Below are 15,445 nucleotides of genomic sequence, written 5' to 3' on the forward strand. Positions count from 1 at the left end.
TAATCATAGGCAGATAATGTCAGCGCCCACTTTTGGATGCGAGATAAAGCGTTGGTATTAATACCTTTGCTCTCGGAAAACAACGAAATGAGTGGCTTGTGATCGGTCTCTAATTTGAACCTCAGACCGAACAGGTATTGATGCATCTTTTTTATACCGTACACACACACTGAAGTTTCTTTTTCTACCATACTGTAGGCTCTTTCTGCTTTGGACAAACTTTTGGATGCATACGCGACAGGTTGACGTTTCCCCGACTCATTGGCTTGTTGTAACAAGCAACCAATTCCATATGACGATGCGTCGCAGGCCAAAACTAAACGTTTACATGGGTGATAATGTACCAGCAGATTGGTGGCTTTCTCGAAGGCTCTGTCTTGCAATCCACTCCACACCCAGTTGTTGCCTTTTCTCAATAGCATGTGCAGTGGTTCAAGTAAGGTGCTCAATTTAGGTAGGAAGTTACCAAAGTAGTTGAGTAGACCCAGGAACGAATGCAGCTCCATCACATTCTGTGGCTTGAGTGCATTCTTGATGGCTTCGGTTTTCACATCGGTAGATCTGATACCATCAGCGGAGATTTTTCTGCTGAGGAATTCGACCTCCGGTGCCATGAAGACTCACTTCGGGCGTTTAGTTCTGAGTCCCACTCTGTCCAAATGCAGTAGAACCTCTTCCAGGTTGCTTAGATGTTCCTTGGAGTCACGACCAGTGATCAGGATGCTATCTTGGAACACGACAGTTCTGGGAACGGACTTCAGTCGACTTTCCATATTCCTCTGGAATATTGCTGCAGCCGAGTGAATTCCAAACGGGCACCTGTGGTAAATAAACAGTCCTTTATGCATGTTAATACACGTAAGCCTCTTCGACGTCTCGACCAATTCCTGCATCATATAAGCCGATGGCAAGTCCAGTTTTACTTTTGGTTATGAGAAAGTACAGTCCATACACTTCCTCCTTTGGCATCTTGGATTGCGTATCATAGAAACATAGAAAATAGGTGCAGGAGCAGGCCATTCAGCCCTTCTAGCCTGCACCGCCATTCAATGAGTTCATGGCTGAACATGAAACTTCAGTACCCCATTCCTGCTTTCTCGCCATAACCCTTGATCCCCCGAGTAGTAAGGACTTCATCTAACTCCCTTTTGAATATATTTAGTGAATTGGCCTCAACTACTTTCTGTGGTAGAGAATTCCACAGGTTCACCACTCTCTGGGTGAAGAAGTTTCTCCTCATCTCGGTCCTAAATGGCTTACCCCTTATCCTCAGACTGTGACCCCTGGTTCTGGACTTCCCCAACATTGGGAACATTCTTCCTGCATCTAACCTGTCTAAACCCATCAGAATTTTAAACGTTTCCATGAGGTCCCCTCTCATTCTTCTGAACTCCAGTGAATACAAGCCCAGTTGATCCAGTCTTTCTTGATAGGTCAGTCCCGCCATCCCGGGAATCAGTCTGGTGAATCTTCGCTGCACTCCCTCAATAGCAAGAATGTCCTTCGTCAAGTTAGGAGACCAAAACTGTACACAATACTCCAGGTGTGGCCTCACCAAGGCCCTGTACAACTGTAGCAACACCTCCCCGCCCCTGTATCCGGATCCACATTAGTCTGGCTCTTTTCCTCCACGTGGTGTGTTGCAGCTCGCTTGCTCATCTGTGGACACTTGCACTGGAGATGCCCCACTCTCAGACAGCCGCTGCAACTATATTGCTTAAATCGGCACTGCTGGCGCTGATGATTTCCCCTACAGTGCCAACACGGAGAAGTCAGATACATTCCCGCTTTGGGCAGCCAAGGGTTTCGCAAACACAGCCATATAGGCCCTGCCATGTGCCGCTCTGCCGAACACCGAATCAATCGCATTTACAGTACTTGCCGAGGTTCGGTTCTGCACAGCTATTTGCTTTAGACACCTGTCCGTCGTCATACATGATTGAGCGATCTGGATGGCCCTTTTGAAATCCAACTCCTCCACCGCCAGAAGTTTGCGCAGGATCACCTCGTGATTGATACCGATAACAAAGATGTCCCGCAGCATGTCTGCCAACATCTTCTCAAACTTGCACGGTCCCGCTAGACGTCTCAGGTTGGCAATGGATTCCACTGCACTCTGGCCCTCCGATTGAACGTGTGTATAAAACCTGTATCTCAAGATGATGATGCCATCGTCTGGCTTAAGGTGCTCCCATACCAATGTACACAACTTCTTGTACGTTTTCTCTGTTGGATCACTAGGCATGAGTAGATTCTTTATCAGACCGTAGATCTTTGAACCGCACAAAGTGAGGAACATGGCCCGGCGCCGATCTGCATCGTCGACCCCCTCCATTTTGTTGGCCATGAAGTACTGGTTCAAATGGCTCACAAAGTCTGCCCAATCTTCTCCCTCCGCGAATCGCTCTAAAAATCCAATCGTGCTCATTTTGCAAACAAAGGTTCTTGTATTCTCATCGCCAAATGATATGTATGCAATAAAGGTTCAAACTGAGTACTGTTTAACTAAGCAAGGTACAACCTTGTTTCTGCTTTATTTTGGCCCAAAATGTCTGACTCACAAAATGGCTGGCCTTTTATACCAGAGCAGCACCATGTGCGTGCTGCTCAGTGGCCTCCAGCAATGATACCATCTGGTGGCTACAAACAGCATGTACATACATGACAGTGTGGAGAAGTGCTTTATGATATCTTCTCTGAATAGCCTAGCTCTAATTTTAAGGCTATTCCCCCTTGTTCTGGACTGCCCCACCAAAGGAAATAGTTTCTCTCTATCTACCCTAACAATTCCTTTAATAATCTTAAACACATCAATTAGATCATCCCACAATCTTTTATATTCAAGGGAATACAAACCTAGTCTATGCAATCTGCCTCATAATTTAACCCTTTTAGCCCTTGTATCATTCTGGTGAATCTGCACTATATCCCCTCCAAGGCCAATTGGCTGGACTTTCCGCTCCCGGCCACCTGTGTTTTCACCCCGGAGGGGCGGCAATGGCGGCGGTGAGCTCCTCTGGATGGGCGATCAGCTTCCAGCACCCCGCCGAGGTTTTTGGGGCCGATATCAGCGGGGTGCAGAGCATTACCACCCGGAAGAGGCGAGCCGGTGTGCAGCACCGCTGGTTATGACAGCGGTTCGATTTTTGACTCCCGCCCGACCCATAGCACTGCATAGCGCCCCCTGGTGGAACCGCCTGTGACAGCAGACGTTCCAAGCTGTAGCGGCTGCAGTGAGGTAAATAATGCCGACCTCTGGTAAGTGTAATTGTGTTTTTCTGCGATTTATGCTGTGGTGGCGTGGGCTATGTATTGGTAATGTTTTTGGTGTTTTTTATAAATAATTTTTTTTCTCCCCAGGTCTCTCATAGAGCGTTCCAAGGTCGGCTGTTTAACTTGTGATTTTCCCATGCTCAGCCAGCCTGGCGCCCTAAGAGATGTGTGCTACACCTCCCTTCGCGCTTTGCCCCACACTCAGGGCCCAGCTGCCCAATTTTGCTGACTGAGGTGCAAACTTTTTCCTGGCAGTATCAGGACCACCCTGCCACCTTTAAAGCCCCAAAAGCCTAAAATTCAAAAATCCAGCCCAATATATCTTTCCTGTGGTGTGCCACCTTGATCTGAATGCAGTGCTTTAAATGAGGTCTAACCAGAGCTCTGTACAGCTGTGACATAAATTCCACCCCATTGTATTCAAGCCCACTTGAAATAAAGGCCAATATTTCATGAGCCTTTAAAATTATTTTTTGTACCTGACTACTAACTTTTAGTGATTTTAGTACTTGGACTCCTAAATCTCTCTGCTCATCCCCATTTCCTAGCTTCTCGCCATTTAGAAAATAGACAAAACCGCCAGTATAGCCATACTTATGATTACATATAGCTATATGAGCAAGCATGTAAGTAAGCAGATTTATTAAGTTATAGTCCTGAAACTTCAAAAGAATTATCATTTGTCAGACTTCATTGACTCCCGCTGTCTGTGCCTAATCACGAAGAAACCGAGCTTGCTACTGTGTATTACATACATTTACCTAATAGGAAGATCAATCATTTAGATTTGTTCATGTACACCATATAATAGGCAACAATGGCTTGCATTTTCTCTTAAGGGAAACTGTGGAAACTTTATTCATGTGCATTGTTGCCTATTATATGGTGTACATGAACAAATCTGAATGTTTGACCTTCCTATTAAGTAAATGTTGGTAATACACCATATCAGTATTTGCTGATTCAAAATCTGGCCTGATGACAAGTAGGGCAGGTGGAGGGGTTACTGCAATTGGGAGGGAGCATAATCAGGAGAGGGATGGTCCTAGACCAAATCAACTCATGACTGAGTTGGAGGGGGGGAGGGCAGAATTACATGGTTAATTCAGCAGTGAGATGTCTGAGGCTCATTCAGTTATGGAAAATGTCTTGTGGGATGCAAGGATATTAATAGCAAGAGCAAAGAAATTGGGGCTGTTCCAACCAAATTGTAATACTTGTCAAGATGTGTCGCACAATTTTCTCAATGAGGATTTCTACAAGAACAATGCTTTAAACAGCCTCTTAAGCTTAATTGGGATATCTTATGGAAATATCTGCAGCATTAAAAATGACAACAGCATTAAAGTAACTAGAAATGCCAAAGGCTGCGGCATGTTAATGTGTTTTGGGCTGTTAGTACCAGCTTGGCTCTGTTGGTAGTGTTTGTGTTCTTGCCCCTCAGTCAGTAGGTTGGGAGTTCAGGCCCCGCTATCCACGTGAGCAAATCATCTGCTCCGAAGTTTCAGTGCGGTACTGAGGGAATGCTGCATTGCTAGAGATGCCGTCTTTTGGAGGAGACGACAAACTGAAGTCCTGGTCTGCTTGATGCAAAAGATCAGTGGCAATATTCAAAGAAGAGCAGGGAGTTCTCCCCTGTCCTAGACAACATTCCTCCCCCCACTAAAAACAGATTATCTGCTCATTCTTCATTTTCTTTGACCCAGCTTTTGGTCACCTGTCCTAATATCTCTTTACGTGGCTCAGTATCAAATTTAATCTGATAACGCTCCTGTGAAGGGCCTTGGGATGTTTTTATAAGGTGCTATATAAATGCAGGTTGTTGTTGTGTCTGGCTGCTGTTTGCCTACATAACAAAAGTGGCTGCACCAACGAAATAAGAACTTCCACTGGTTGTTAGGTACTTTGGGAGATCCTGGGGACAGGATAAGTTCCATATAAACATGTTTTTTTTGTTGATTGAATTTGTTTCTCGTATAGTTTAGTATCCAGATACCCATCTTGAGCCAGGAACCTATTGCTTATAACCTTCCTTGTAAGCTTAATTGGGATATATTATGGAAATATCTGCAATAAATACCAAATGGTTGAAACAATCGGAACAATAATTAATACATTTCATGAGTAGGAAAAAAACGCATGGACAATCTTTGTTTATCATTGCTGTTCATCTGGATGATGCAAGACTAAGATAGACTTATATAGATGGATTAACACAGACACTAAATGAGACACATCGGTACTTATGGCATAGTGGGAGACAATCAAAATGTTAAAACACTTACCCTTTCTGCAGACTGGGCTGTGCCAAAAAATATTGGAATAAAAGCTAACCAAATTATGCAGGTGGTGTACATGGTAAACCCAATTGGTTTGGCTTCGTTGAAGGTCTCTGGAACCCCTCTGGTTTTAATTGCGTACACAGTGCATGTGACCATCAGCAGAATGCTGTATCCCAGGGAACAGATGAGAGAAAGGTCAGAAATGTCACATTTGAGAATGCCCCTGGCATTGTCTGGATCAACTGTTCGCTGCTCCCCATAGTCTACAATGGTGTGCGGAGGATCGACAGCGAACCAGATAAAGACTCCCAGGAGCTGCAGAGAGATCAGGCTAAAAGTGATTGCCAGCTGGGAAGCTGGGCTGATAAACCTGGGAGCAGAGACAGACGTCTTACCTTGTTCAAATATTCTGTGAATTCTGTTAGTCTTTGTGAGCAGTGCTGCATAGCTAATGCACATGCCCAGTCCTAAGAAGATGCGTCGGAAAGAGCAAAGAACTATGTCAGGAGTTGCAATCATTAGGAAGGTTACAGCATAGCACAAGAATATTCCAGTCAGCAAAACATAGCTTAGCTCTCGGCCAGACGCCCTCACTATTGGTGTATCGTTATGACGAATAAAGGTTGTAATAACAAACGTGGTGGCTATGATTCCAAGCATAGCTATGAAGACAGGTACTATGGCCCAAGGAGAATGCCATTCTAGTTTGACTATGGGGATAAGATGGCAGTCTGTGCCATTCGCATTTGGCCTCCTGTTAAACGGGCACATTTTACAAGTTGACTCATCGATCTGGTACTGGTAGCCTTCACAGCGCTCACAATGCCAGCAGCAGGGCACGCCCTTCACGGTCTTCTTTCTCTCACCAGACTTACACGGCTGGCTGCAGATTGACTGTGGAATGACACGTTCTCCTCTGGCCCACTGCATGTTCTTCACCTGCGGAGAGGTGAATGAATGAGCCATCCGTGGTTTAATACATAACTGGCTATGTCAGAACATAAATACAATTTGAACAAACATTGAACTCTTAAGATGAGCTTCTTGCGTAATTATTAACACATTCATCACTGGAAGAAATGCTTCACTGCTAAGTCGTAGCAGCAAACCATGCATTCAAGGATGGAAAACAAAATAGTGAGTGTGAAAATGCAACTTAAAATAGTCTATGATTCAATGCAAGTGTAAAGGATGAGCAAGTGCTTAAGTACAACTAGATTTATGGCGAGGTGGGTGGGAGTGGGCTGGGGGTGGAGCAGGGTGGCAGTGGGGAAGAGTGAGATAGAGCGGGGAGGAGCGGGGCGGAGTGAGGAGGAGTGGGGTGGAGTGGGGAGGAGTGGGATGGGAATGGGGAGGAGTAGGGAAGAGTGGGGAGGAGTAGGGAGGAGTAGGAAGGAGTGGTGTGGGAGTGGAAAGGAGTATGGATGTGTGGGGTGGGAGTGGGGAGGAGTGAGGAGGAGTGGAGTGTGAGTGTGGAGGAGTGGGGTGGTGGGGTGGGAGTATGGAGGTGTGGGGTGGGAGTGGGGAGGAATGGGGTGGGAGTGGGAGTAGGGAGGAATGGGGTGGTGGGATGGGTGTGGGGAGGTGTGGGTGAGTGTGGGGAGGAGTGGGGTGGGAGTGGGGTGGGAGTGGGAGTGGGGAGGAGTGGGTGAGTGTGGGGAGGAGTGGGGTGGGAGTGGGGAGGAGTGGGGTGGGAGTGGGGAGGAGTAGGGTGGGTGTGGGGAGGAGTAGGGTGGGAGTGGGGTGGTGGGGTGGGAGTGGGGTGGGAGTAGGGTGGTGGGGTTGGAGTAGGGAGGTGTGGGGTGGGAGTAGGGAGGAGTGGGTGGATGTGGGGAGGAGTGGGGTGGGAGTGGGATGGTGGGGTTGGACTCGAGAGGTGTGGGGAGGAGTGGAGTGTGGAGTGGGATCTCCCTGTTGACCCTGTCTTTCTTTGTTTTGAACCAGGTGTACCTGCATCTTCTATTTACATTTCAAACCTCTTTTCATTTCAACCCAGAACCCCAGGTTTTCTGTTTTCCCCGCTCCCATTTTCCTTAGGCCTTCCACTATTTGTTATTTACGCATCCTCTATTTCTTTAATATCTTCTGTTTCTTTAAGGTCTTCTCTCCATCACTTGACTGAGGTGATCTGTTACAAAATACAATCATCCACCCACTGATACTTCCTCGTTGTGTTGGCTTGTCTGTTTTTATCCACCGTCTGTCCACATTTCTAATTGTATTAATATGTTCGTCCATCTCTCATTTTTTAATGTTGAAGCAGGATACAAGCTCAAACATATCAGGAACAACAATTAATTCAACCACTTTACTGACAACTAGTGTGATGATGTAATGTTGTGTAGTGTTAGGGTTATGTTACTGGACGAGTAATCAAGAGAACGCAAGTTAAAATCCCTGCATAACAGTTTGAGAATTAGAATTCCGTTTTAAAAAGTCTGGAAATAAAAGAGTATCATTAAAAGTGACCATGAAGCTGTCGGATTGACGGAAAAACCCAACTGGTTCATTTTATGGAAGGGAACCTGCTGTCCTTACCCTGTCTGGTCTATATGTGACTCCAGTCCCACACCAATCTGCTTGACAATTAACTGCCCTCTGAAGTGGCCGAGCAAGCCACTGAGTTACCACCATCTTCTCAGGGCAACAATAGATAGCCAATAAATGCTAGCCTTGTCAGTGATGCCCACATCCCAAGAATGAATTTAAAAGAATGAAGTCATGAATTAGTTTGTATATTTGAAATCTCAAAACAGGTATTTTAAATGAATTGAAAAAGACTTTCTCACTGGCTTAAAGCACTGGCATCATACAGAAAATTACAGCACAAAAATTGGTGGTAATAGCAATAACAACATTTTCTTTGTGCATTGGCATCATTACTGTCACAATGGGTCTCATTACCAAACCATCCATCACTCATAATGGCAAGGAGCGCCTCAGAGGCGTGTAATGCCCGTAATATCCCCTATTCTACAAATTAACTTATCGCTATAATATGAATTCTGAACGAAAGGACAATGCACATTATCCAATGTTCCCAAAAGCAAACCTGTTATATCACAGTGAGCATGATAGAAGGATCTACAAATTGAACACATCAAGGATTGGCGATAAAGCACATCATTAGAGATATTTCATATCTGGCTCCAGTGATTGTCATGCTATCCAATGTTTTTCTGATGAGTACATTGCCTTACACTTATTGAATCAGATGAACAAGACACAACCCCCCAAAACATAGAAGATTACTTTCCAAGAATTGAAAAGGCCTCCAATAGAAATTATTACTGATTATGTTACTTTTGCTGACAACAAGGAAATGATTGCTGCTTACATTCAAGTGAAGGTAATCAGTCCACTGTCCGATAACCTTATACTCATGAGAGGACAGGTTGGCAACCTGATACTGGTAGATATCGTATCGTCCAGGAGCATCTCCATTTTCATTAAACGTCACAGGGGTTCCAGCACTTCCTGCAACAATGTTATAAAATGCATGTGAATAGCATGTGAATGTGCAACTAAATCTAAACTACTAAGTGTAGCAAGGAATACATAATTTAATATGGGAATGAATGGCAAGGAGCTTCTGGGAATGTTCCTGGACCTCACAATTAAAACTCATTATCGGGATCAAAAACTTATAACTCATTTTCAGTTAGTTGCAAGGAAAAAAAAGCATATGATAGGAAATAGTTTTCACATGAATACAAAGTCACACATATGACTTTAAGTACAATGTGGTGTAAGATGGATTTGCATCTTACCCGCCTATGTCTTATTTTTATTTTATATTTCTGGGAGAATATGTCAAAATAAAACATCATTAATGCAGCATGCAAGTATCGCTGAGGGAGGGTTATGACAGTTGTTAAAACACAGATTGACTCGACATTTGAATTCCTTTATGTCAGAAATACCTTGAAACCAGAAGAATCTCTGAGGTAATGGAAGCATGTTTGTCAATGATCTAAAATGATTTCAATGACAGAATCAACCCAAAAGTTATATCTTGCAAAGATGTAGGTGGCACAAATGGGGTTCAAATTCAGCTCAGGAGATCCAATTCTCTTCTTCGCCAGCTGTAAGCAGTGACTGATCTCATGGAACTCCCATCAAATGCTATAATCCATATACCCTCTCAAAAATTGGTCAACTCACTGTGAGAAGTGGTAAAGATAACTGCTGCACTGGTGACGTGGAAAATGTATTTGTGAGATCGGGGCGAAGATGCAGCATTGGAGCAGAGTAAAGGGAAGTTTGAACCTATTCTGCCTCCTGCAATATCTGGCCTGGAAATATCGGAGGCCATAGTCAACTCCGCTGCTTGAGCCAGTAACCTGCAGGAGTTACTGCGAAGGTGAAAAAGTGGAAAATGGCCCCCATTGGACACCAACGCGATAGACCCAGATTTCCGCTCTGGTTCTGCTGAATCAGAGATAACGTGGGTGGGCCAGAGAGGTTCCCTATCAGTTGTTCACGCCTACCTCACCCCCTCCAAAATATGGATGTTGTGGATGTATTATAACGGGTGGCAATGGATAGGATAATGTCATGTATTTCCCATCATTTTTCTCTATCAACGCTCAGTGCAAGGGATGCCTGCACATTCCTAGTGTCTAGTGTTGTTATGGGTCATAGTGCATTGGTGCAGGAGGGAAGGTGTTAATAATTTAAATGGATGGCAATTCTCTTACAGTCAATCACAGAGCATCAGGGAAACTGTTTAAAAAAACTTTCAGCCAGCACAGCTGAACAAGCTACACTGTGACAAAGTTCCAAAGCTGTTTTACTTCCCCTCAGACAGGTGCTCGCACAGCACTGTAAATGGCCCTGGCACCCACCCTTACTGTGATGCTCACTCTACTTCAGGAAATGGGCTGAGGGTGGGGCACAGGTAAGGGGCGGGCAGGAGGTTCTCCCTTGTCAAAGATTCACCTTCATTCGAGCTCGGTTAAAGATTCAGGCTGGGCTCTCTGAACCGGAGAAGTGTTGCGCGAGAGTGGGAGAAGAAATAGCGGGAAAATGATTGAACTCGCCCTCAGTTTAAAGCAGGCCTCAGGCTTCAATTTCCCAACACCCTTATTACCCTCACTGCCGGTGAATTCCACAGCAGCTTTCTGAGGAATGCAGAACACCTCACAGTATTTGAGTCGCTCATTCCACCGGTCGCAAGCACCAGTATAGGTACATCCACCCTGGGAGATTTACACTAGGTCAGTTTGAGGAGGCAGGACTGGGTGAGTTGTGTGGCAACAGTGAGGAGGTGCATGTGGAAGCGGAAGTCAGGAGCTGGAAGCCACTACTCCAGGGACAGGTCACAATGTTCCTCAGCTGCACAGCCTACAGATACTAAAACCTCACAGTGCTTGAATAGAAATTGAAGCTGCTCTCTGAGCACAATCACCGTCTGGAGTCATTTGGTACTGCGCACAGCATCATGCAATGTCTGCTCACAACTGTGCCAAGTCAATCAGTCACATTTGTGCACATCCACTTATCAGAACTGTATTGCCATTTCAAGTTGTAAGGTTCCTCACGCTTTTGGTGACATTTTCCAATAAAAAAAAGACAAATCATAGGAGTTGAAAGGCTAAAAGAGCAAAATGATGAGAGGATAAAACAAACTAGAGTGGGAAAGAGAAGAGGCCATTCTTTGCAACAGATTTGTAATTTGCAATATAAAGTAGGTGAAGCGAGTGAGTGGAGGCAAATCATAGAGAAAGACCTTTGGAATCATTTCAAAATCATTAGACAATAACCTTTCACAAAATCAGAGATCAATATAAGCCACAGTTGAAAATTTGTTATTAATGTGCGAAAAGTAATTGTTGCAAAAGTACCAGTAATACTCTTCAGAAACACCTTAGATCTACAGTCAAATTATGTAGTAAATTATGATCTGTACTTATTAAAGCTGTACCATTTCTACAAAACAGGGTGGCAATTACTGTGGCCCCGTAACAATCATCTTAAGCCATAAAATTCAAATAGAAAACTGTTCCGCTCAAGGATTATAAACCGCTCTGGACACAGGATTGTGTCTGGTTGGTGGAAAATTGTTCCGTGAATCTGTGAGAAGGCATAAGGGCCAAGTCTAAAGGCTCAATTTTCCCCAAAGCTTTTTTTTGGCGTACTTGAAGAGTTATGCCCGTTTTTTGGGGGTCCAAGTACGGCAAAAAAAATGTTCTAAGTTTCCCCGTTTGATTTCTTCATTTTGGCACAGCCTAACCTGTCCTTTAGTTTTGGGGGTGGAGCCTTGATCTGCACCAAAAAGATCAGGTTGCCACGGTAACCAGGGACACAATGCGAGCTGAGGCTGCAAAGTGAAACACACAGCCAATTCGCAACACATTGGGCCCAAGTTTCCACATGATTGCGCCTGATTTTTAGGAGCAACTGGTGGAGAATGGACTATCTTAGAAATCGCAATTCTCCACACTTTTTTTCTGCAGTTCTAGTCAGGTAGAACAGTTCAACTTTGGAACAGAATTTTTTCTTCAAAAGGGGGCGTGTCCGGCCACTGACGCCTGATTTCAAAGTTTCCACAGTGAAAACGTACTCCAAACTAACTTAGAATGGAGCAAGTGAAGATTTTTGTAGAACTGAAAAAGTCTGTTCTACACATTAAAAAATCAGGCGCAGGTTACAAATTAGGCGTCCAGAACGAGGTGGGGGGGGAGGGGGGGGGGGAAGGGAAGTCATTAAATTCTATAATAAATCCTTATTTATACTTATACAAATATTATACAAATAAATCCAACCTGAATAAACATTTATAAGCAAAGAAAAGATTAAATAAACCATCTTCCTACCTGTGCTTCAGGCAGGCCGTTCGGGACCAAAGGCTGAACGGGCCGGCGCGAGACTTCAGGCAGGGCTCGTCCCCAGCACCAGATTTACAGGTAGGTGGCATTGGGTCGGGTCGGGTCGGGGAGGTTCGGTTCAGTTTGGGTCGGGTCGGGGGGAGGGAGGGAGGGGGGGAGAGGGAGAGGGAGGGGGGGAGAGGGGGAGAGAGAGAGAGAGGGAGGGGGAGGGAGAGAGGGGGGGGAGGGAGGGAGGGAGAGGGAGAGGGGGAGGAAGGGAGAGAAGGGGGGGAGGAAGGGAGAGAAGGGGGGGAGGGAGAGAGGGGGGGGAGGGAGAGAGAGAGGGGGAGGGGGAGGTCAGGTCGGGGAGGGGGAAGTCAGGTCGGATCCAGTCCTGGGGTGCGGGGGGGGGGGAGCGGGGGTCGGGTCGGGTCGGGTCCAGTCGGGGGGGGGGAGCGGGAGTCGGGTCGGGTCGGGTCCAGTCGGGGGGGGGAGCGGGAGCAGGAGCGCGGGTCGGGTCGGGTCCAGTCGGGGGGGGGCGGAGCGGGAGCAGGAGCGCGGGTCGGGTCGGGTCCAGCCGGGAGGTGGGGGGGGAGGGGCGGAGCGGGAGCAGGAGCGCGGGTCGGGTCCAGTCGGGGGGGGTGCGGAGCGGAAGCAGGAGCGCGGATCGGGTCGGGTCCAGTCGGGAGGTGGGGGGGGGGTGCGGAGCGGAAGCAGGAGCGCGGGTCGGGTCGGGTCCAGTCGGGGGGGCGGGGGAGCGGGAGCAGGAGCGCGGGTCGGGGCGGGGGAGAGCGGGTGTCGGGTCCGGTCCGGAGGCAGGGGCGGGGGGGGAACGAGTGTCGGGTCTGGTCGGGGGAGGGGGTGCGGGGGAAAGCAGGAACTGGCTGTGGGAGGAGCCTTATTCACACAGCCCCAGTGAGGCCATTCGGCCAGGGCTAGGGGCTGCGTGCTTCGGGCACCTGGAGCTACTGCACTTGCGTGCCCACTGCAGCGCGCATGTGCAGAGGTCCCGGCACTGTTTTCAGCGCAGGGACCTGGCTCCGCCCCCCCCCACAGCTCGTGCTGGCTGCGCCGAGGGCCAGAGGACCTGCAGGTAGGTGGAGAATACGGAGGATTTTTTTAGGCGCACTTTGTGGCGCGAAAAACGGGCGCCCAGGTCCGGACTGCGCCGTTCTAGGCGCGTGTGGAAACTTGGGCCCATTAAAACACATTGCAGCAACTTAAAAACACATTAAAATACATTTCAGCAACTTAAAAATATATTGCAGCAACTTACCTCTAATTATTAAAGTCCCCCCCCCCTCCTGATGCCGGTCCCCGTCCCTATCCCAGGCTGAAAGGTTTGCCGTTCTGCTTCCCTAGCCCGCCCCGAGCCCCAAGTGCCTTGCCGGTCCCGATCCTGCTCCCCCGCCCCTAGCCCTGACTGAAGGGTTTGCTGGTCCACTCCCCTGCCTGAACCTGGCCCCGAGTGGCCTCCCGGTCCACCCCACCCACCTTTATCCCAGGCCGAATGGCCTCCTCCCTCCCGGTCCCCACACCTAACTAAACCAAAAGGCTTCCCCCCCCATCCCATTTCCCTCTCCTTCTCTCTTACCTCTCCTGTCCGGGCATCTGCTGCACTTACCTGTGCCGATTTCCTTACCTGCGCCGATTTCCTTAACTCTCCAGAAGGTTTTTCTGCAGAGGCCACATACGCTGGCCTAAGAAGAACTGGAGTAACTCTCAGCTGGCCAAACTTGCCTAACCTGGCCAGAATTGGCGCAGGTGGCAGGATACGCCCCCGCTTGGCTGAAAAAAAAACGTACCTAGAAAAATCGTAACTAACTGAGTTACGCTGGTACAAACGGATCAGGGAAACTGCGCTTTTTTAACTTATGTCAAAAAAACAGCGCAAATCACTGGGGAAAATTGAGCCCTATAATCTTGACGATTTGTTTGTGAAGAGCAATCAATATTCAATCACACCTACTGATGTTCCAGCTGGAGGAACCCTGGGTTTAAAAGGTCAAACTCCCTGGGAAAACTGGTGCTCTCACTGGTGACGTGAGCTGCTCAGCATCCCATAGACAGTCTGCAATGTTACACAGCAGGAAAGAGATGGAGTTCAGACTATTGGCAGTGAGAGAAGAGTTACATGGAGCAGAGTTTTTCCTCAGATTATTTTTAGCCAGTTGACGTGAACTTTGTGCGAAGTGCTATCCTTGCACATGGCTGCTTTTATTATGTGGACAGGTTCGTAAAAGTTTTCTAGCAGGGTCACTAGGAGGAAAAGAATGAAAAATGATAAAAGAGAAAGAGAGAAAGAAAGATAGAGAAAGGAAATATCGTGCCGAATTACAGCTGTTGAGAATGTCCCAAAGTGCTTCAGAGTGTTTTAAAAAAAATTGCAGTCACAATTGTTATAGGCAGATAACACAGCAGCCATTCTGATTAAGACAAGACTGACATATCAAAACTGCAATACAGCATTTGATTTAATTGTGGCTTAATCTTTACAGCCAATGTAAGACATAGAGGCAATGGTTATTCTAGGTTATTTGCAGCGGTCATTTCACAGTCCATCAATTGCATTTTACAAGCACAATCTATTATGACTCAGAGCTATTGATTTGAATCTTAGAAATGACAACCACATCATTGCAACAAAACATCCGTCACCAGCAACAGACGATTGAAAAATTGATCAACTAGACTGCACTCCCATACCCACGGGAAGTTAGGTATTTGAATTCTTTAACAACTCAGTTCTTGTGTGCAGAAAACATCAATTCCACACCCAATCTTATCTCTGAGGTTTTATTGCAAAGTCTCTGTGGCTTTATGAACAGTCACTGAAAACTTACAAGAAAGGAAAACAATTCTGAGCCTCAAAAATGACTACAATTCGTGGGGGGCGGGGGAAGTGATTGTGCAGTACTGTTAAAGAAAATGGCAAATAGATGGGTCTCTGAGAGGTTATATGCGCCTATTATGAGTCCATTTTCTTTGTCTGCCATCCTATAACTGCACATCAGCAGTCCAGGGTGCAAGACTGCCCAGATTTTCAGTTTGATTTGGTTAGAAGTTAGAGTCAAGTAAAGC

At 46.6% G+C, this 15,445-nt stretch overlaps 1 protein-coding gene across 2 annotated transcripts in view; it reads right to left on the reverse strand.

The window, feature by feature from the left end:
- Positions 1-15,445, reverse strand: part of LOC139280850 (metabotropic glutamate receptor 8) — a 275,813-nt gene that overhangs the window by 77,446 nt on the left and 182,922 nt on the right. For both annotated transcript variants that reach the window (XM_070900600.1, XM_070900599.1), the window contains exons 6-7: positions 8,893-9,032; positions 5,559-6,494 (exon numbers count right to left, since the gene is read on the reverse strand). In XM_070900600.1, coding sequence (XP_070756701.1) covers positions 5,559-6,494; positions 8,893-9,032 — 1,076 coding nt within the window. The remainder of the gene's footprint in view (positions 1-5,558; positions 6,495-8,892; positions 9,033-15,445) is intronic.

Source organism: Pristiophorus japonicus, chromosome 15, assembly GCF_044704955.1.
Source record: "Pristiophorus japonicus isolate sPriJap1 chromosome 15, sPriJap1.hap1, whole genome shotgun sequence".
Classification (NCBI taxonomy): Eukaryota; Metazoa; Chordata; class Chondrichthyes; family Pristiophoridae; genus Pristiophorus; species Pristiophorus japonicus.